We start from the raw sequence: 21,510 nt of genomic DNA, 5'->3' as shown, positions 1-21,510 counted from the left end.
GTTTTATTCAAGTCAATGTTGGCTTGGGATCTTAAAGTGATGAATATAGATAGAGGGAGCATTTATGTCATTTTTAGTAAGCCAATTTTGTCCCCTAAATGAACTATCAAATTTGACAGGGAACGCGCGGAAATGAAAACATATCAGTGATACGATATTTCACTCAATTCGCAAGTTTCTCCACGAAGAACGCACTTCTTATGTCCCATAGTGAATCAACGTTTGATAATAACTCAAAATATATCGAAATAAATTCCTAAATATGTACATATATCAGAAATTCAGAAAACAAACTTCAAGCGCGTCAAACGACGTGAAACAACCGATGACACTAGGAGAGCAAAAGTTGCCAAACCTTGGATTTCAGCAGGTAGATATAGAAAATAGATAGTATTCTGCTTATTATAAATTCGACAATTAGGAAAAATATCGGATTCCAAATATTCAAATTTGCATATTCAATTGAAAATCAATCAAATAAATATATTTATTCAATATAATATACATTCATAAGGATATAGTAAAATTATGGACTTGACAATATATCACAATCCGACAATGTAATCTAACCATGTTGGGGACATGTGAAAATTGCGTATACTCCCTCTATCTCTATTTATTACTCTATGTTTGAGATGCACGTAAATGTCGTCGAAAAAAATTAGGACTCATGGCTTCAGAGCGCTGTCGAATATTTTTCAGTTTGCCATTCTATTATTTCTAATTTTTTTTTCAAATACCATTTTTTCTATTTGAAACCGTTAGCGATCTGCATATAAATTAGAATAGATACGAGTTTGTCAGTTTTCTGGATATCCCATTCAAGATAAAATTAATTCAAAAGATTACTTCAACCGAAAAAGTTTCCCAAACATAGATCATAAAAAACCTAATTGTAATAAGTACTCAATTACTATTTGATAATGATCCTATACTCAAAACAATACAGAGAAGTATTTATGAGAATAAAAAAAGGAAAAACCGTAGATATGATATAGAACAATATACACCTATCCAAATATTTGGATATAAATCCTGGAAATACTGATGTCAACAAATACTCAAGTGGTTATTTCAATTTTTTTATTGTAATCGCCTGCTCCAAGTTCAAAGGAAGATAAGATATATCAACAAACAATCAAGATCATCTAGGAAATCCACACTCTTCAATTATCTAGTATAAAACACCAAAGACGGACACGATTCTCATAGTTCAATTCCAAATCGAACAAAATCAACACGTCGAAATGTCGAAAATATTTCTTGCTGCCTTTGTGCTTTGCCTCTTTTCAGCCACATTGGCTGAAGTTGAAGTTTCCACAAGCTTGAGAGTTTTGAAGAATGGATCGGCAGTTTTGAGGGCCAACGGTCAGTCCAAAACCGTCCAGAAAATCGACCTTCCTGATGATGATGGCTTCACCAACTGGGGTGACCAAGTCTACAAGAAGAGGCAGGATGGTGATGTTCTTCTTCTTCGCGACTTGGTGATCTACCCTGTTGTGAGTACCAGAGATCAGACTTTGAAATACACAGCTTCTTTCAAGAACGTCAGATCGATTACGTCTGTACGATTTGTGAATGTTGGAAGAGAAAGAGCTTTTGGTGGTGAAATCGATGTTTATTCTGATGGAGTTGAGATCTACTTCACCCTTCCCGCTCAAAGAGATCCAAGGGTTTTGATTGAAGTGTATGGAAACCAGTGAATTCGTCATGTTTATATTCCAACAGCTTCCATTTGAGTTTTCGTGATTTTCATCAATTGTATCTGATTCATTTGTACATACCTTAACACCAATTAAAATAAAATGTGAATTTTCAATATGATTTTTGGTTATTCAATAGGTATAAACGAATAGATATCTCATTAAAAAAATAGATATCTATTAAATGAAGGGTCTTTGGAAATGAAAGTATTTATTTAAATGAGATTTTGAAAGTGAATACTAGAAGAATGGAGGTGAGTGAATTAGTCTGTTTCCGATATAACCGGAAGTTGTTGAGATCTGAAAATATTTTAGGGAGAAAGATCATTGTCTCAAACCCCAATATAGAAATTTTCAGCTCAAAATTATGATTGGATTTCCATAAACTTGTAATAGGCCATCCCGGTGAATCATCCTGTATATTTTTATATTAAATTTCATACTGAAAACTTTGCAAAAAATTAAACGAATTATTCAAACTGACTAAAATTTCTAGTGTGTAGCGAAATAATTTTATATACCCAGAGTGATTCGAAAGTCCAGGACATAGTTTCATGAACTGATAGTTCTAGTTAAAATAATAATTTCTTTCAAGTAAATCAGGTCATAACTTCAGTTTTAGTTAAAATAAGAAATTTTTTCAAGTGATTTCTTTCTCTCGAATCCTTCGGAGATAAAGGCTTTTCAAATTAAATTTTAAGTTCAACAACCTGTATCTCCAAGGAATTCGAGAGAAAGAAATCACTTGAAAAAATTTCTTTTTTTAACTAAAACTGAAGTTATGACCTGATCTTTTATCACCCTGTATAATTAAAAAGTGGAAATAGAATAATTGTTACTTACCCTCAACTCAATTAAATCATTTCTATATTTATATTAGCAGTATAGTTGAGACAAGTGTTTGATTGTCTCAGTCTTTACTTGTCGGAAATTCATCTTGATGATTAAAAAGTAAAAATAACTTATTTCCGCTTTATATTTTATATAGTTGAGACAAGCTAGATTTAATGAAAATAAGATTAAAATTATTCAGGTGAGGAATTTTTATTTCAGCTATATGTCAAATATTCTTCAGCCAATGCATTAATTGCCGACTTAAAAATAAACATAGATCCGATTGTAATTAAGAAAACGATTTTTCCTTCCACTAATTAATTATAAGACCTCAATGTGTCACAACCACTTTTCTTATGCCGTAAAATAACCAACTTAATGGTCACGTGACTCTTTTTCACCATTCTCCTAATCATCTTGAAGGAACCCAGCAAACCGTTCATTAAATATAAATTAGAAAATGCACACAAAACTGATATAATGAATGGCGTTTTTCACCGAAATTGACGCTAGAGGTCTAGCCACCCATGGAATATGTGACATCGTCTCCTCATTAGTTTTATAGGAAAAACAAACATAGAATTCTTTTCCCATCCTGTTAAGGGTGATAGATGATATAGATTACACTCAAACATGTTTTAGGCATCACGCAAAGTTGACATACCTGCGAAGGTACTTCCTATACTTGTGTCTCTAGTTCTGTGTATGTAAATTTATTTCTTTCGTGCTGTATGAACGTCGCTTGAATTGTTACTTCCTCTAGTGTTTAAGATTTTAAGGTGTGGTAAGTGAGAAAATACTGCAAACTTTGCAATATAACTTATTATTTTCTCAAATCATTGAAACAAAATGAAAAAAAAACATCGTAATACGGTGGACGTGAACCTAGTTTTTTTGCGTCAGATTCCGAACGCAATACAGTTACTCATGGATAGATATTTAGAGAAAAATATGTAATTTCTATGAGCATATAGGAAAATTCAATAAAAAAAAGTTGAGACACGGAAAAATATTCTATTTGCTGTTAAACTGTTGAAATTTCAGTAGAATTTAAAATATACTTTTCGTCGAACGATTCCAGTTAAAAATAATGAACCAAAATTAATGCTTTTGCTTTTCTAACTCAAAATTCTGATGGCAAAATATGCTGTCGAAGTGGTGCCATAGATTTTGACCAGCTAGTAATCCAGATCTGTCTACTTCGGATTATTTTAGAGTTTTTTCGAAAATATTGCCATTGACTCCTCATCTTGAATTATTTTATTATTATATAATCAAATGACCTTTTTTGTTAGAAAATCAAAAGCCAGAAAATGATGATCGGTTCTTATAACACCATACGACCCAGAAAACCAATCAATGGATTCCCAATACACCCAGAGGATAAGAAATCGACGATATTCCAAATTGATGACTTTTACAAGAGGAAAAACAAGGATATTGCCATTCAGATACCACCAGCAAGCATAAGGTGAGGCAACGTCGAGAAAAGTAGTAAGAATTGGTCAATTAAGCACAAAATATGTATAGGTAAAGCTGAAATAATTTAATCATAAAAACATCTTCAGGAATAATAGTATTTTATAGCGTCTACTATCATTAAAAACGAAGTGGTAAATTTGAAGAAACTGTTTGATATAATCGAAAAAAATTAAGGAAAATTATAAGCTGTAAGGTTGTTCAACCATTCCTCGAAAACAGTGAAATTAATACAATGAACAAAAAACCGAATAGCAAAAAATCAAATGGGTAACGGTTTTTTTCTACGCAATGAAGAAAAAACACTATGATCAAAAAACATCTCTATTTTTATTCAATTTTCAGCACGATAAAAACAAAGAAGAAAGCAATATCCGCACCTGTAACGAAAAAATTCCTGTACCAGATGGAGAACTACTGTGACAATACCACCCTACATGGTCTTAGATATGTCGGTGATCCTACATTGTCCTTATGCGAAAGGTACTCCTACAAATTCCAAATAACCATCACCTGAGAATAAAAAAAAATAATCTGAATATGTTGCAGACTCTTCTGGTTCTGTGCGTTTGGCATCGCAGCTTGCATGGCTGGATATTTCATATCGAATATTTACGTGAAATGGTCTGAAAGTCCGGTCATCATAAGTTTTAGTCCTTCGGATGCTGATCTTAACTCCATACCGTTTCCATCGATAACAATTTGTAACATGAATCAGGCTAAGAGGCAAGAAGCTGAAAGGATTGTAGATCATGGGTGAGTGAATCAGTTTGGAACTAGTTAGAAACTAGTACAAAACTAGTACAATGAATGGTTTTGATGCTGGATTGAAAAATGCTGATATATCGTTTTTAATCGTTTCAAGAATAGTAGTTCGATAAAGTTTAGTTATAATCGAATATTTATATTCGGAATATTGATATCTTAGTCGACAAAAAACAGGCTTGAAAAACAATCAAATGAATCTGTTGAGAAAATCAGTTCACGTTCAAGTACTCCAAAACTTGGCCAGGCTTAAAGTTTGTTGGATACTTCGAATAAAAAAGCTTTTATTATTATAAAATGTGGTATATTTCGATTTCCCAGTGGACTTGAGATTGAAGTAACTACGCAGTAGTGCGTGAACTACTCTACTCTCAATATTCTGCTGTTACCAATTATGTCACTACAATTGATAATGATATTCCCCAACAGTCATAAAAACTGTCAACATTTAAAAATAAAAAGTTTTTAAATACAAGTTAATGAATTTTTCAAGCACTCCAGCTCAAAAGAAATTACTCAACGACTATTGCAATCTCAACAGCGACATGAATGAGACAGAATACGAAACAGACTGGGATACGATGCAGAATTTTTTGATAACGGTAACAAACAACGCTAAGTGACTTAGGCTCCAATTTTTTTTTTTGTCGATTTTTAGGTAGGCCAATCTTGTTCCGATATGTTGAAGTCTTGTTCCTGGAAAAACGAAAAGGTTAATTGTGATGAATATTTCAATAACGACCTGACTGACGAAGGGTTATGTTGTTCTTTCAATAGGTTACCTCCCAATAAGATTTATTGGAATCCGTAAGTATTTTATCTCATAGAAATGAAAACGGTAGTTCCCTCTATAAGTAACATCAAGCACCATCTATCTAGCTCCTCTCGAAGCTCTTTTAGGTTGGCTATACAGGTTTCTAATGTGAGTTCCGAATCGAATATCAAAAACTTCGAAGAAATTGTAGGATTTTATGATTTTTTTCAATTTTCTGATTCTCTTGCATAATTTCGGAAAATTCTAGTGCATACTATAAATCCCTTATTTTATTGAGTTAAGTACTAAATTCCTCACACTCTGGTAAAAAGAAATTATACAGAATAGAACCAATATTTGTCGCAATATAAAATTATAAATACTCTGTTTTATAGAAAAAGCACGTCATACTTAAACCAAACCTACTCCAACTATATTTATGATTGGAATCCTGAAGATGGTTTTCCTGATAAAATTTCAGACGCAAGATCAGACTATATACCTCGAAGACCATTAGGTATGGTATGTTGCATGTTTCTGCACAAGAACCTCACACTTCTTGATATATTTCGATTCAAATTGAAACAAAAAAAAACCGAATCTGCTGACGTACCAAGAATATTTCGTCCTCTTGTTAAAACTATTTTTTCAGGATCAGGTCAACACCTAGGCCTCTCAATAATTTTAGACACTCAAGTGGACAACTATTATTGCTCGTCAACAAACAGCGTTGGATTTAAGGTTAAAACAGTGCCGATGCTCGACTAAAATCTTTTACAATCCATTTTTTTTTTCAGATAGTCCTCGCTAATCCGTTAGAAACTCCCAAAACAGCAGATTTTGGTTTTCTGTTGAGCCCAGGTGTAGAAGCAAGATACATGATCAATCCAGTAATCAGAGAAGCTACTCATTCTCTCAGAAGTGTCTCAATAGAGAAGAGGCAATGTTATTTCTCGAACGAGAGAAAATTACAATATTACAGGTGAGTCCCCTCGATATACAGGTCGCCCAATATAGACGATGTGATTCTAAAATGCTATGAGGTGGATTACAAAAATTTAACAAAAATAGTGATGAAAAAATATACCAACACATATTCAATAATTCCTCTTTTAAAAACATATCGTTCTTATTGGGAAATATTTAAATCAAAACCACAGAAAGAAACTATGACACTATTCTCAAGTTTTCTGTCAACTGTTCACGTGAACTCTGTATGACCCTTACACGTTCGCTAGTTAAATTCTGTTAAGTACTTTTCTGTAATACTTAACTCTTTGGAAAACTCTTTCACGGATGTGAGTTTTGGGCCCGAAACCTATTGGTTTGAATGTTTCTTATTATATAATATCCACAAATCACACTTTTACAATTACACAACAAAGGAACTCAACTAGACCACAAAACACAGGTATGTGATACTCTAAACTTACATTACTCTCAAAGAATACAATGATGTAGAAAGCTTTAAACGAGAATTACATATATGAATATTGCAGGTCATACACAAGCACTAACTGTTACCAAGAATGTCAGTCGAATTACACTCTCAGAATGTGTGGATGCATTCCATATTTCCTTCCACGTGAGTTCCTATCTTTATTTTATTTTATTTCACTTTTCTTACTTATATTTTGAAGTGAGAAATATTATACTTTCTATATCCATTTTTAGAGAGCAGAGGTAAAAGGATATGTGGAAAAAGAGATGAAAACTGTGCTAAGAAAGCACAAGGTAAATGAAAAAAATCATGATATTATGAACTTTCACTCTATAATCAAACTAATATGTAATAAATTTACAGAAGATACAAATATAGTCTATGGAAGAACGTGAGTAGAAAATAACTCTTTTTCATTGCATATTAAATTATTTTGATTGCCATAGGAAAAACTGCGATTGTCTACCAGCATGTGCAGAAGTATCTTTCACAAAAACAGGATCACTCAGTCCTTTAATAAGGACTAAAGGATACTCTGATATTGATTTAGATAATTACACATATTCATATTTGAAGTGAGTTTTATCAGTACGTAACATAAATGGGAATACAAAATTAACGAATAATTCAGAAATAACAATAGAAACATTGAAATAAATTGAAAATAAAAAGCCAATGAACTTTATTCAGGTTCATACAATGTAAGAGAAAAAATATCAGTTTAGAAATAAAAAGAATTAAGGAAAACAAAAAAAATAATAAAAAATAACGAGATTATAATTGGGAAAAGATACTCAAACCTTTATTATTCTCAGGAAATCAAATTGATTACTTGTTCAAATTAACCTGAAGCAAATGTTGATTTTTCAGAGAAAATATTGCAGTGGTGCATTTCTTTTTCTTCAAACATAGATATGGCAAAGAAATCAAGAGTGAAATATATGGTTTCACGGATTTCTTGTGTAAGTACAAAAAATGAACAACAAACACAAATAAAGTAAAAAATAAATAACAAACAAAACAATACCGACAAACTTGAAGGAAAGACAGCCAAACATAAACTAAAAATAAATTTTTAAAAATGTTTTAAATCGATAAATAAGATCAAAGACAAAATTTTTCCTTATTTTTCAGCAAATACTGGTGGACTGTTAGGTGCATTCTTAGGATTCAGTATTTTGAGCTTGGTGGAATGCTTCTATCACATATTTATTAAAACTTCATGTTTGGATCTAAGGAGTTGGAATGAAAAGCGAAAAAGAAAAGCTAAGAAGAAGAAATTGTCACTGCAATACCTCCAGTGAAAATATTAGATATCCATTGATAACTCTGGAATGCAATGATATGATTTTAATTTAATATTAAGTTGAAATTTTTTATGATATGTGATCCTATAATAAATAGTTAACACAGCAATGATTCTTTCATTGAACTATGAAAACAATATTGCTTTTGAATTTTAAATTTATAAGATATTGTACAATAAATTCTGGAATAAAAATTTAGAAATTAATTCTAGATAATAAAAACATAACAATTTCGTATGAAATTGTCAAATATCAGATATAAATAGAGAAGAAAAAATTGGTTTAATTCCTGTAACCCATTTTTTTTTTTGAAGAAGGTCTGGCCATTTATGATGAATTTCGAAAAACGGCATATAGCCTAAATGTTTTCAAATGATTTATTCCAATAAAACGAAAAAAATATCATAAGAGAATTAAATAGTGGTTTTGTAAGATCTAACATATGAAATTATCTTGATATTTTAATCTTTCATTCACATTTTCATCGAAATATATCTGAAATAAGATCACAAGTTTGAACTTAACATCCTACACTCTAGTTTTCATTGTGTATATTTTCAATAAAAAAAAAAAACTAAATAGATTTGGTAAAAATAATTGTAATAGTAAAGTAATATCAGCTTGCTTTGAATTGCAGGACTTACACAGAGAGAAATTGTAGGCTGGAATGCCTCTCAAACCACACAAAAACCAAGTGTGGATGTATACCCTATTTTTTACCGAGTGAGTTTATTACCTTCCTATCGTATTAAAAAATTCAGCATTGTTTTAATTTCAGAGGCTAGAGATGTACAAACGTGTAGTAAGAAGCAGGCAAATTGTCAAGATGAGGCTAAAAGTAAGTGATACAGTGTGCTACACGGTAAGCTGGCACATTTCAAAGGGTCCGAAAAAAAATATATAAAAAAATGAATTCCATCGTTTCTTTCAGATATGGTTGAAGTAGCTTCTGAGAAAGGACATGCCATAGCGTGAGTTCAACTAAAACTTCAGCCCTCCCTCAAATATTCTTTCTGAAATTTTTTTTAGTATGTTATGTCACTGTTTACCAGGATGTCATGAAGTCACATATTTGAAAACTGGTAGTTACAGTAATCTCAAAATTGAATATTATAAAAACGAATCAGAAGAGGTAGAAGAAGATTATAGGTTAGTCACAAAAATAGTTCTTGGTAGATGTATTTTAATCTTTATTATTTATTTTAATATTTTTTTCGGGTTTATTATTCATATTTTCATATTTTATCTGGTTATTGTTTTCTTTGAAACTTATATTTTCTTATATAGTTTGAAAGCGCACCAAATACTCAAATTGATTGAATTATAATAATTTCACCAATTATCTCAGGAAAAATACAGCTGTGGCACATTTCTTCTTTGAAAAATCTAAATTCAGCAAACAGGTCAAAAGTGTTGTATTTGACTTTACAGATCTCGTCTGTAAGTAGACTTTCTGTTATGTTTCCTTCGAAATTTTTCTTGATTTCTTTTAATTTCAGCTAACAGTGGTGGATTGCTAGGTCTGTTTGTTGGATTCAGTTTGCTGAGCCTTATTGAATTCTTATATTTTCTAACTTTACGCCTGATATGCAAGAAAGTAAGAAGACCTAGACGCAGAGAAAACAAGTTGTCTCAACGCTTATTCACTTTCAGATAACTTTTTTGATTTTTGAAACACTAGCTTCAAGTGATATTTATTTCCACAATTCCCTTTGTGAATGTATGTAATTGTTGTTGAATTTAATTATAAATATGATTTTTGTTGAATAGAATATTTTGGAAAGCTCAACGAATCATAAATATAAAATGCTATTCTCTGTAGGTAATCAAATATACGCTTCATTGACAAATTTATTAACTATAAAGAAATAAAACATCTCATAAAACAAACTTAATTTACAATAACAAACATCACTAAGATACTCCTCCTCGTCAAACCCAATGTACAACATCATTAAGAAACATACCAAATGACCCTAACTTTTAGTGAAACCTAATGCCAAAAAGAATTGTTCCAAACAAAGAAAATACCAAAGTATAATAAAAACCACCAATTTTAGCTCCACCATTAGGATTAACCCCAAGATATGGTTCAGAATTGCTCTTGTTATAATTTGCAAAATACCAACTTTCTTTTATACCATCCAGCTTTGTTATTTGAGGATCCAAAGTTACTGTTTCACCTGTCTCTTTTAAGTCTGGCCCTACTTCTCTTACCAAAGCTGAAGCACCAGTGGTGAATGGTGATTGTACCTTGGTTATTATGGACCTCCCTGCAGATCTTATGTGTGGCAATTGTGGTTGACTAAGAGCAGGCATCGTTATTACAGTTTCAGGTCTTTTTGTTGTGTTTGGTACTATTGCTATTTTATCCAAAATCGTTCCCTTATTCCTAGTTTTTACAACAACCCTGTCCCAACCATCACTTGGTGAATGTTCCCTATCTATTTGAATTATTTTTGGTACTTCTGTAGTACTGAGGTTCATTAAAGAAGTAGGAAGTTGAGTAGATGTATGTCTATACTTATTAGTCGAATTCAAGTTTTCCTCCACCAAAACCTCCTCTCCTATAATCATATCTTTGTTCGTTACAGTGCTTTGAGTGGTACCTTCACTAACATTTCTTAACAATGTGACGTTAGTTGAACTAAATTCAGTACTTGCAGTAGAAGAAACCTCTACATATTTCGTATCCAAGGACTGATTCTTCAAAATGACCTCATCTATTTCTTCAACATGTATCTCTGTACTTGTTTCCATAGCATCTGTCGATGTCGGTATCACTGTTACAGATTCTTGAAGTACTTCAGTTGAAGAATGAGTTGTACTCTCTAGGTAGAAACGCTCAGTAGAAGAATAAACCGATTTTACTGTTGCATCTTCAGAGTACTGCAGGATAGGTGAGGAAGCAGAAGTCGAAGAATCCTCAGGAGTTTTCTGGTTCAAATCAGCTTCGTAGAAGGTAAATATCGGTTTCAGAGTCGACCTTGGTAGTTCAGTTGAAGTTTCAACACTAATAGTGGTTTCTACCATAGGTAAAAAGCCACCCTCTCCAGGTAGTATAGGTCTGAATCCTCCTGTTTCTATGAATGGGGTACTTGGAGGTTCTCTATAAATATTTCGTGCGGTGGTACCCCTGACTACAGGAATGTTCATGATTGCCATCTTTCTGTCAGCTATTGGCATCACTGATTTTGCGTTGGAAGCAGATTTAGCTAGGTTCTTTTTGTTGCCACCCAAAAATTGGCTTAAGTTCAATCCAGAGAGAGGTACTCCGAAGAAAGTGAAACCACTGCTACTTGGAGAATGGGGTACTTCTTTTGGTATATCGGGCTTGATTTTGTTATTAGATGGAGCAGCATACAGTGTAGGAGTGTCACCTGAAAAACATTGAATAAGTTAGAGAATATTCGAAGAATTACAGCAGATTTCTTGAGATATCTTAAATAATTATTTAGGTAAGTATTCTCACCAGAAATAACATGTGAAGATAGTGGAGGTTCCATGAGGGAACTATGATTCACTTTAAGAAATCTATCTAAAATGCCTTCCTCATCATTAGCATTTAAAGACAAAGATTCATTAAAGGGATAGTCTACATATTGATCGTAGAAATAGTCTGATTCCTGTGGCAGAGGAGCCAGAATATTCGTCTTATCTTCGCTGGAGCCATTTCGAAGCTCAGAATATTTAGAAAAAACTTGTGAAAATCCATTTGGATTGTCATCACAATCGGTAGGTGAATCTTTCATTGGTTTCTGTTTACAGTAAGATGGTGGTATTTTCAATTCTCGAACCATCTTGCCATTACCACAATGAGGACCAATTGACATAGACTCTTCGGCCCAAACTTGTAACCAAAGAGCATTGCAGTCACAAAGCAGAGGATTCTCTATAATGAAAATTCAATATTATGTAGATCAAACACCAACCAAATCTAAAAAGACAGATGTTCAAAATTACTTACCATCAACATCGAAAACTGCAATATTCGTCCTTATTCTATCCAAAATAGTTTCAGGAACCTTTCTCAACTTATTCCCTCTCAAAGAAATAACCCTCAGCCTTGGCATATCACTGAAAGGAGTTCCAAAAACTCCACAGATTTCATTATGATCCAATTTTATTTCTACCAACCACTCCATAAGTCTGAAACTTCCAGGTTCTATCCTTCTGATGAGATTACTACTCAAATCTAACACTTCCAAAGATGGTACATTTCTCAATCCACTGTCTTCAATACTTCTCAAATTATTTCTACTTATATTTAGGAACAAAAGATTAGGAACTAAGTTGAAGGCATCACTGGCTAAAATTTCTAAGTTATTACTTTGAAACTCAGCAACTTGAAGCATGGTAAGATTGTTTAAAGTGTAACTTGGTATTTTCGATAATTTGTTATTGTCCAATTTTATCATCTCTAAGCTTGGTAAAGACTGGAAGGTGTTGGTTTCGACCTCATCGATGTCGTTGTGATCCAAATACAGAATTCTCAAATTTTTGAGTCTGGAAAAGGTACTAAGTCGAAGTTCTCTTATGAAGTTGTTAGATAGTCTCAAGTCGGTGAGATGTTCCAGCTTTGAGAATGCTTCAACTGGAAGATTCTTTATCCTGTTACGACTCATATCTAGCACCATCATTTGTTTCATTTTGAATATGTTCCTAGGCATTTCTATGAGAAAATTCCGGGAAATGTTCAAATGCTTTATATCCAGATTGAACTTCATATTTCCTTGCAAGAATTCAACCAACTTATTCCCACTAACGTCAAGTTTAACTAATTTTGACGCACCTTGCAACGTTCCAACAAAAATACTTTCTATGTAATTATTTCTCAAATTGAGTTCTACCAAACTGTGCAAGTTCCTCAAAGATGCTGGATGGATGTAGACGATTTTATTAGCACTCAAATCGAATATTTCCAGTTTTGGTAGACCCTCCAAAACACCATCTTCCAAACGTTGAACGAAATTGTTGGACAGGTAGAGCTTTTTCAACGAAGGTAACTTCTTCATGTTCAAAGTGGTCATTTTTCCTATAAGATTGTAGGACAGGTCCAGGTGTTTCAATGAATACAACTTGGTACTTCCGGTTAGGGAGGGAAGAGTCCTGAGTTTGTTGAAATTCAAATGAAGGTATTCTAGACCTTCTGGAAGCTCGACTGGGAAGTCTTCTATGTAATTTTTGCTTACATCTAATTCGTACAATTTCTCCAAACGTTTAAAAGTTGCAGGATGGATGAACCTCAAATTGTTATCAGAAATATTCACGTACTCTATCAAAGGAGTCAGAGATAATGCAACTGGATCAATAATGACCAACTCATTGTCACTAACATCTAGTCTTCGTAGAGATGGTAGGTTAGCCAGGAAGAGGGGATCCAATTTCCTGAAGTTATTTTGTGATAAGTCTAGACCTTTTAAGAATGGTAGATTCCATAAGGGTCCTTGATCGTAGTTAGACAAAGAGTTATTTCTCAGGCTCAATTCCCTTAAAGCTGGCATAGCCATAAAGGATTCTTTATCAATTCTTCGTATTTTGTTGCTGTTCAACTTGATCACTTCCAAGGTAGGATGACCATGTAGGGAACCAAATGGTATGACTTCTAACTCATTGGAACTCATATCCAAGTACACCAATCTAGGAAGAGCTTCTAGCAGAGATCTGAGTTCAGAGATTTGTGATATATGGTTGTTGACTAACCACAACTCTTCCAAACCACTATCAGAGGAGTGTATGAAACTTTCAGGGTGGATTTTTCTGATTCTGTTGTTGTTCAAGTAGAGATCTTTCAGCCTTGGTACTCTATGGAAAGCGCCTTGCTTGATTTCCAATATATTGTTGAAGGATATACGCAGATGTCGAAGTGTTGGTAAATCCACGAAAGACCCCTTGGGTAGATCTTCTATCCTGTTATAATCTAGATCTAATTCCTTAAGGGAATCAAGATCTTTACATGCCCTACCAACCATACCAGCATCACGTATACTGTTGTGCATAAAAGACAATTCTTTCAACTCTGGAAGGTTCGAGAACGTTCTAGGGTGGATCCAAAAAATACCACAATTGGACATGTTGATGGATTTTAGAACTGGAAGGTTTTCGAAAAGTCCTGCTTCAAGTCTTTTCAAATTTTTACTTCTACCCAAATGGAACTTCTCTAAGGCTGGTAAGTTCTTGAAGTTTCTAGGAGATAGTTCAACCAGAGCTAACGATTCCACCTGGAGGTACCTTAGTTTTGCTAACGATGAAATCTGTGGTAGTCTCTTCAAGTCCTTGGTTTGTATTGTGATGGCTTCTAGAGCGTTCATTCGACTCAGGGAATCTTCTGGAAGATACCGAAGTTTGGGTTCAACGATGAATAGTTCCATGAGGACGTCTTCGAGACCATGAAGCCAATCTTGGGCCACACGTTCTAACCCATTTTGTCGCAGCATTATTCGAAGAATTTTCAGGTTGGAGAATGTTCGTGCTGGTAGAGAAGGTAGATAATTGTTTTCCAAGATCAGTTCGTCTATTGGTGAAGAAAGATGTTTGCTAAGTGATCGGAGACCAGATAGTACTTTTGGTAAATCGCTGTGAGAGCACCTGAAACCAAGAAATTAAAGTTGGATGGTCAAACTCCATTCAAGTCTAGTTTACAAAGCTGTTAGAAGTAATATCTTAGTTACTTCATAGTAAGATAGCCAGAAATATTGGTGTGCAACACACAATTTTCGCTGGCGTTCCCACAAAAATATGGCCATTAAGTAATGACACTTTTTGGCAAAAAGTAACAAGTGTCTCGTAACTTCTATTGTCCTTCAATACTTACCAAACTTGCCGTTCTTCTCTTTTCATCAAACATCGGCATGGTGCTATAAGTTCTGGTTTCGGACATTTTGATCCACTTGCGAAAGTGCTATTGAATGTTGCAATCAAGAATACCATATATACGTAGAATTTTATCATTGACATTTTAACTCTTCATTTCCCAGAGTGCTCCATCCATAATCGAGAACATGTTGAGGAATTTCCACCGTAGTTTCTAGAAATTTTCATATTAATCAGTTAAAAAAACTGTAGTCAATTCCTGGATATGTATTCAATAAAGTTAAATGCTTCGTGCAAAATTCAGTGTAAATAGCAACGTCAGAACCATGGGAAATTCTAACAATATATCGAAAAAAATTGACGTGAACTTAGGAGTTTTTGTACCCTTGGAGACCACATGCTGCATATGAATGACGAGCGCTCAAAAGCTCCCTACTTAACGTCAGTGTCTTTGTAATTCTACCTCGAATTTTTGCTACCGATTTCAAAACTCCCTTATTAACTTAATTTTCATGGTGTACCCATTGTTGATGTCTATGGAATCTCCAATCAATCTTTTGATCAATTCATGTTCTTTTAATGGAGTCGAAAACAAAGATATGCACTTCCTTTGCCGAACTATTCGATTGTGAAAAGTAGGTTCATTGTTTCTTCAATGAAGAAACATTCATCTGTCTATTTCTAATTACACAACAACAATAACAATCTGCTACATCCTTATAATTCGCCAAAAACTGTGAAATTGAAATCGTCTTTATAATATTTGTCCTATAGATGATCTCAGTTAGAGACGCTATTAAAGCTATCTTTATTCAATAAATGTATTCGTGAAAATAGGTATATCTCATCAGTACCTCTTGTTGAATACTTGCCAACTTAAAGTGGATGTAAATCCAAAAACCTAATAAGATGAAAGATGATCTAATTTCAACAGATGAAGGAATGGAAAGATGTATGGTTCCGTTAAACTAATGTCGCCTAAGTTTACTGTAACTTGTCATGGTTTATAGATATAAAGATGTGTCACAAATACACTGAGAGGATTGAAATGATTGTGAAGCAACAATTTTATATAAGAAAGTACTATTATTCCACTATTTATCTGATTTAATAACCAGGTTTGAATAATGAGAGCCTCAATTTCAATAGAAAAACTATGGAGCTTTTACAGAATGATTATTTTTGAACGTCTGTTAAGTAATATATGTAGTTGAAAAAATTCAACAGGTTTTCTTGAAGAATTTTGAACTGAAGGGTTTTCCAATATGAGGTTTAATTTTGAATAGACCGCTATCTGGGCAACTGTCGTCTTTTGACATTTAGAAAAGGAACGGCACATGCTTCAAAAACGCAATGAAATTGTTAAAATTCACCACAAAAATGATTAAACTTTTACAGTCACAGTTTGCAAAACTAAAGCACTTTTGGGTCGTCGTGAAACACCTTTTCGGTCGGCAATAGTGCAACTGGTTGGAAAATTCGAGCTGTTGGGACAAGTTAGTGATGTGAAGAATCGAAACCGTGTGCGTCGCTCAAAAACAAATTGAAATATTGCTGCTATAGCTCGTAGTTTTGACGAAAACGCAGTTTTACACCGTAGTTTACATGAAGATCTGGTGGTTTTTGGGCTGGTGGTGTGATTGGAACCTACTCATTCGAAATGAGGCTTTTGTATCTCTTGCGGTGAATGTGTATGGCTAGCGAGCCATAATTAATGATTTTTTTATGGCAGGAATTGGTAGATATTGTTGGGGTCGACGTTTATTTTCAACAAGACGGGTCTAGGTGTCTCAAAAGCAAGGAAACAATAGCAATTTTGCAAGTAAAGTTTCTTTTCTCGAATAGGTGATCATAACTGGTCACCGATCTATTGTGATTTAACACCTTTAGACTTTTTTCTTTGGGGTCACGTGAAAGATAAAGTCTACAGGCCATACAGCGGCAAATGTGCGAATTGGTTATGAAAAATGTTATGGAAAGGATATGGTACTGCAACCGTAGCTGTTGCTGTCATTTGGTTGATATGGTTTTCCATTTTTACAATGAAACAAACATTCATTGATTTCTTTCAAAATATAATTTTTTTTCAATCAAATGAAACGTGAAACCTTTTATGCAAGAGCTCTATAATAATGATTTCAATCTAGGGAGAAAAACATCCTATAAACATGACCCGAAAACATGTTGTTTTCGAGATATAGGGTGTTTCTTGTAGTCCTACTTTCTTGTGATGATTAGATATACCAGAGTGTATTGAATCTTTATTTATTTTCGCTACAGATTGGGTAAATAAGTACCAAAAAACTTATAATTCATTCATTCATGACATCTTACTAACTGGATCTTCATAATAATTTGGATTTTTCTGAGAATTACTAGAGAATTATTTGAATTTTTTCTTTCAAAATTGGTAGCAGATACGACAAAACTACAATAAACCAAAAAGTGTAATCCTATTAGACCAAGGAATCTTTCTTAATTTTTCTAAACTACCAGTGGTCCACCAAAAAAAGATTCTGGAAGAAAGAAGCCGGCACTGTTCCAGAAAAAATATCACCCTGTAGATGTGCATACAAAATTAGCATATCACATGATGAAAACATTAAATTGGAATATCTATGCCAAATTTAAGTTGAATATCTTGTGAAGGGAAGGTGCCATGAGAAAAGGCTTGAAAAAATCTAACTTTAACACCGTGTATTTCGGAAACAAAGCGTTTTCGCGCCAATATTTATGGTTCTTTTTTTTAATTAAAATTGTCCTAGCAATTTCTCATTTTTCCTTTGTAGCTACAATTTAGGAACAGTCTCTATACATAAAATCGGTGCATGAATAAACAAGCGTCCAAGTCATAAGTAGGTGTTTTTCTTGATTTTTTTTTCAATTTCAAATCATTCCAACAAGAATTTTTTTCATTAAATTAAGTGAATTCATCCAACTAACCTCACTGATTATCAGACATCTTATCACCTGTCTTAGTTCGCACACTTCACGATAACACTATACCAAATACGAAAAAAATTAGAATAAAACACGCTATAAAATAGATGACACACGCCACACAAGCAACTGGAATGAATGTTAAAGATCCGAGCAAAACCTCTACGGCAGTCTTTCCTCGCTTGGGCGGCTCCAGAAGATTCAGACCTGGAATCTCGCACAAAGAATTTCATAATTCACGGTTTCACTCAGTTTCGGAACAATGTATGCAATTTGAAACGTAATTTGAAAAGAAGCGCGCAAATGGACTGAACGGAGAGATTTTCTTGCGTCATCCAAGTCGTCAATTATTGTATTCTGAAACATTTGATTATCTGTTTCGTTTCTTTAGTTGATCAGACCGTGAATTGTTAGTGGAAATCTGTTTTTAAGGTGTTTCCTTGAAAAATTCCATAGGGGATAAGTCTGGAGGTCTAGATGTCTGTGAAATATGTCGCTGATGCGATGTTGCTCAGGTTCTCATTCATTCATTGAAAACAACTAAACTAAACTGAACTCCACTAGACTTTCCTTTTTCTTATTTTCAATAACTCTTCTGAGGTAATACCGAAGGTAATACTTACAACAACATTTTTTATCGCAAAATCATACCTCTTATAGTATCGAAGTAATTAGACTTTTGAAATTTTTGTTGTCCTAAAAAAATTGCAAATTTTCCACCAAATCTCGACCGCTTTTGAATTCACTGTATCAAATTTGCTTGTACGGAAGTCGATTCAGATTCGGAAGCCCCTTGTAACAATTTTGAACAGTTCAGAACATGAAATTCTATTTGAAATCTAAAGTTCAGGTTGTTTGTTCGTTGATCTTATCTGTTGCAAAAATTACAGAAAACACTTCTTAAAGTATACAACAGTATACTTATCAACAAAAAAAACTACCTATTCGCGAGAGATTTTTGAGAGAAGTTGTTACCGAAAATAATAATCAATCAAATTCGAGTTTATTGATTAGGTATTATCTGATTGCTTTAAATAATTGTTTTGCATTATATAAAAACTTTCACTGCTCTTTTAGTTCCTAGTAGAAAATTTCGTAAACAATAGTTCCTTTCAGCTTGACTTAGATCAGTTACGAGGAAGACAAAGAATCTAGATCATATACAGGTATATCTACATCCATGAATATATGGTAGATATGGTTTTGAGTGAGTGACTTCGTGTAAGAACAACCTTAAGGAATTAAGAATTTATATTTCTAAGCTCTCTGAAGAGATTCATATAGCTTCTTTGAACTTTCTTTTACAGTAATGATCAACAATTATCAGCATGCTTCTTCAACTGTTAAGTTTTCGAAAAATCAATATGTGTATTTCCAAATTCGATTCCATGATTTCTAGAAACTAATTTTCATTAATCGAATTTTCAAACTGATGACATCAATTTGGTATAGCATATACGGAAAACATTATATTAAAGAGCGATTCGATGAAGAAGAAAAGAATGTATTAGTATTTTATGCTCTACCTTGATCAAAACAACAGAAATATTTTAATAATCTATGCCCTATCTGGATCCTCTATGTGTTCTGTGATCAAAACCACAGAAATTCGAGTTACTTTTAAATAGTCTATGCAATAAATTCAAGGATGGGATCAAAGAAACACTACTTTTTCGTCCGTAAGTGGCGCTCTATACTGAAATAGCCGTCAGCGAAATTCGACGTGAGCGCCATTGGAAACCAATCACTTTTGAATCCAAAAAGGCTGATTACTAGAGAAATTGTCACTGTCTTCTCTGAACTTTTTCAAGAACGAGTGAATAAGATACTTTTTACTAATAATTTTGAAGCTATTTACATGTTACGTACTCTCAAAGATAATAATTTCGTAATAGATATTTTCTATATTCAGTAAGCTTTTGTTTCCATGCAAAAAATTCTAGGTAATACTCTAAGGATTGGAGTAATAACAAAATTTCATTGTTTTTTATGTCTTCTTCATAAAAATAGATTAAGTCACAAATAATCAACAATGTAGATGTGAAAAAAAAACACAATTTTGAAGGAATAGGTTTATTTTTCTTATAAAACAGATGTTTAGATAATGAACTCACTTTTTCAGTATAAATAATGAATGAACAAAGAGGATGTTAGAAGTACATTAAAGTTTCCAAACACAGCCTTATTAAAAAACTCATTTTTTCTTCTCATCCTTTTTGGCATCCTTATCTTTTGCTTCTTTATCTTTGTTTTCTTTTTCTTTTTTCTCCTCTTTCTTACCCTCTTCAGCATCTTTATTTGTTAGTTTATTATTAATCAAATTGTGTAATGCTACTATTGATCTGACTAAGGCAGCTAGGTAAACAACAAGCATTTGATCGTTATTTTTAACATAGAAGGATTTGTTAAAGGCTTCATTATTGATATCAGGTAATAAGTTGAAAATATCTTGGAGTTGATATATAATTTGATGGTTTATAGGTAATTTTTCTTCACTAACTTGCAAGAGGTAATCTCTTATATCTCTCAACTGTAAGTGAAGGCCTCTTAAACCTAACAGTTGATTTGTGATTCTTTGAGATAATGTTCCAACAGTAGTATCTTTTATATCTCTCAAAAGATGCTCTACGCCTACTTCTTCTGCTTCTTCAGCTCCAATTTCACTTGGCACATGTTCAAAAGTTTTAGATGTAGGAGATCCATCATCATGCACTTCTTCAACTGCTTGATAAGCTTCTGTTGGTAAGCCAAGATCTTTTGGCTTGGCATCAATAATAACGAGAACAGAGTTTGGACAATAGCGACGCACCAATTCATTAATTGCAATGTCATTCTGGTGCAACTTGGGACCAGTGTGGTACCAACCTACCACTCTCTCACGAGCATTTACTTTTTTGAACATTCCATACATGTTTTCGAGATAATCATGATCCAAGAACCACACTGACTTATCTTTGTCATCTTCATCGAATGGAACTGTAAATAAGAGTTGACTCGTCAAAAATGTTAATATGATATTCAAAATGATATTCCTCTAACCTGCAAAACTATTAGAAACATCTAGCACGCCTTTGGCTCTCCAACAACCTAATAGAACACCTACAACTCTTTTTTGATTACCAATTTTGCCCATGCGATTGAAGTGATCAACTACACTCAATAACACTAAGGGATGAACAACAACTTTTGAAGTTGTTACTTCGGAGCTAGGCATTATTGATGAAATATTTTCTTTCAAGATAAAAATTGAGAAAAACTGAGCTTTTTCAGAAAAACGATAAGCTTTCCGGATTTCTACCAAACCCAACAAAACAGAATGATAAGTCAAAATCTTACAAATGCGATTTGATCTACTAATGACATAATGTCGAAAATAAATTTAGACTTGCATCTACTCCTTAATTATAAATATTATTAAAGGAAATCTTTCAGAAATGAAGGAATATTCATAGGTTTTTCAGGTAGGCTTAAAAA

General features: G+C 33.2%; 3 protein-coding genes across 5 annotated transcripts in view; 1 reads left to right on the top strand and 2 right to left on the bottom strand.

The window, feature by feature from the left end:
- LOC123678877 (pickpocket protein 28-like) overlaps positions 1–10,157 on the top strand; it is a 173,008-nt gene extending 162,851 nt beyond the window's left edge. The window contains exons 1-15 of one of the 3 annotated variants that reach the window (XM_045616138.1): positions 3,034–3,321; positions 3,833–4,008; positions 4,362–4,499; positions 4,566–4,772; positions 5,275–5,383; positions 5,440–5,588; positions 5,931–6,052; positions 6,188–6,276; positions 6,333–6,517; positions 7,035–7,120; positions 7,210–7,269; positions 7,340–7,367; positions 7,423–7,551; positions 7,847–7,938; positions 8,111–8,314. In XM_045616138.1, coding sequence (XP_045472094.1) covers positions 3,851–4,008; positions 4,362–4,499; positions 4,566–4,772; positions 5,275–5,383; positions 5,440–5,588; positions 5,931–6,052; positions 6,188–6,276; positions 6,333–6,517; positions 7,035–7,120; positions 7,210–7,269; positions 7,340–7,367; positions 7,423–7,551; positions 7,847–7,938; positions 8,111–8,280 — 1,722 coding nt within the window. In that variant the 5' untranslated portion in view covers positions 3,034–3,321; positions 3,833–3,850 and the 3' untranslated portion in view covers positions 8,281–8,314. Of the gene's footprint in view, positions 1–3,033; positions 3,322–3,832; positions 4,009–4,361; positions 4,500–4,565; positions 4,773–5,274; positions 5,384–5,439; positions 5,589–5,930; positions 6,053–6,187; positions 6,277–6,332; positions 6,518–7,034; positions 7,121–7,209; positions 7,270–7,339; positions 7,368–7,422; positions 7,552–7,846; positions 7,939–8,110; positions 8,315–8,920; positions 9,007–9,061; positions 9,122–9,214; positions 9,255–9,312; positions 9,433–9,631; positions 9,724–9,782 lie in introns of those variants that run through there. The other 2 variants (XM_045616137.1, XM_045616136.1) reach the window with 2 other exon arrangements.
- Positions 10,122–15,666, bottom strand: LOC123678876 (protein artichoke-like). The gene is made up of 4 exons (XM_045616135.1): positions 15,098–15,666; positions 12,251–14,871; positions 11,756–12,175; positions 10,122–11,663 (listed from the first exon to the last, which is right to left on the bottom strand). Exons 1-4 carry the CDS (start codon positions 15,238–15,240, stop codon positions 10,267–10,269), a joined length of 4,581 nt encoding a protein of 1,526 aa, XP_045472091.1. The 5' UTR covers positions 15,241–15,666; the 3' UTR covers positions 10,122–10,266.
- Positions 15,667–20,093: 4,427 nt separating this feature from the next.
- LOC123678875 (26S proteasome non-ATPase regulatory subunit 7) lies at positions 20,094–21,374 on the bottom strand. Its single transcript, XM_045616133.1, has 2 exons — positions 21,076–21,374; positions 20,094–21,012 (listed from the first exon to the last, which is right to left on the bottom strand). Exons 1-2 carry the CDS (start codon positions 21,248–21,250, stop codon positions 20,231–20,233), a joined length of 957 nt encoding a protein of 318 aa, XP_045472089.1. The 5' UTR covers positions 21,251–21,374; the 3' UTR covers positions 20,094–20,230.
- Between the last annotated feature and the right edge of the window lie 136 nt (positions 21,375–21,510).

This window comes from Harmonia axyridis, chromosome 4, assembly GCF_914767665.1.
Source record: "Harmonia axyridis chromosome 4, icHarAxyr1.1, whole genome shotgun sequence".
Taxonomy (NCBI): domain Eukaryota; kingdom Metazoa; phylum Arthropoda; class Insecta; order Coleoptera; family Coccinellidae; genus Harmonia; species Harmonia axyridis.
Note: the sequence above shows the minus strand (reverse complement) of the source record. Positions and strands in the feature narration are given on the sequence as shown.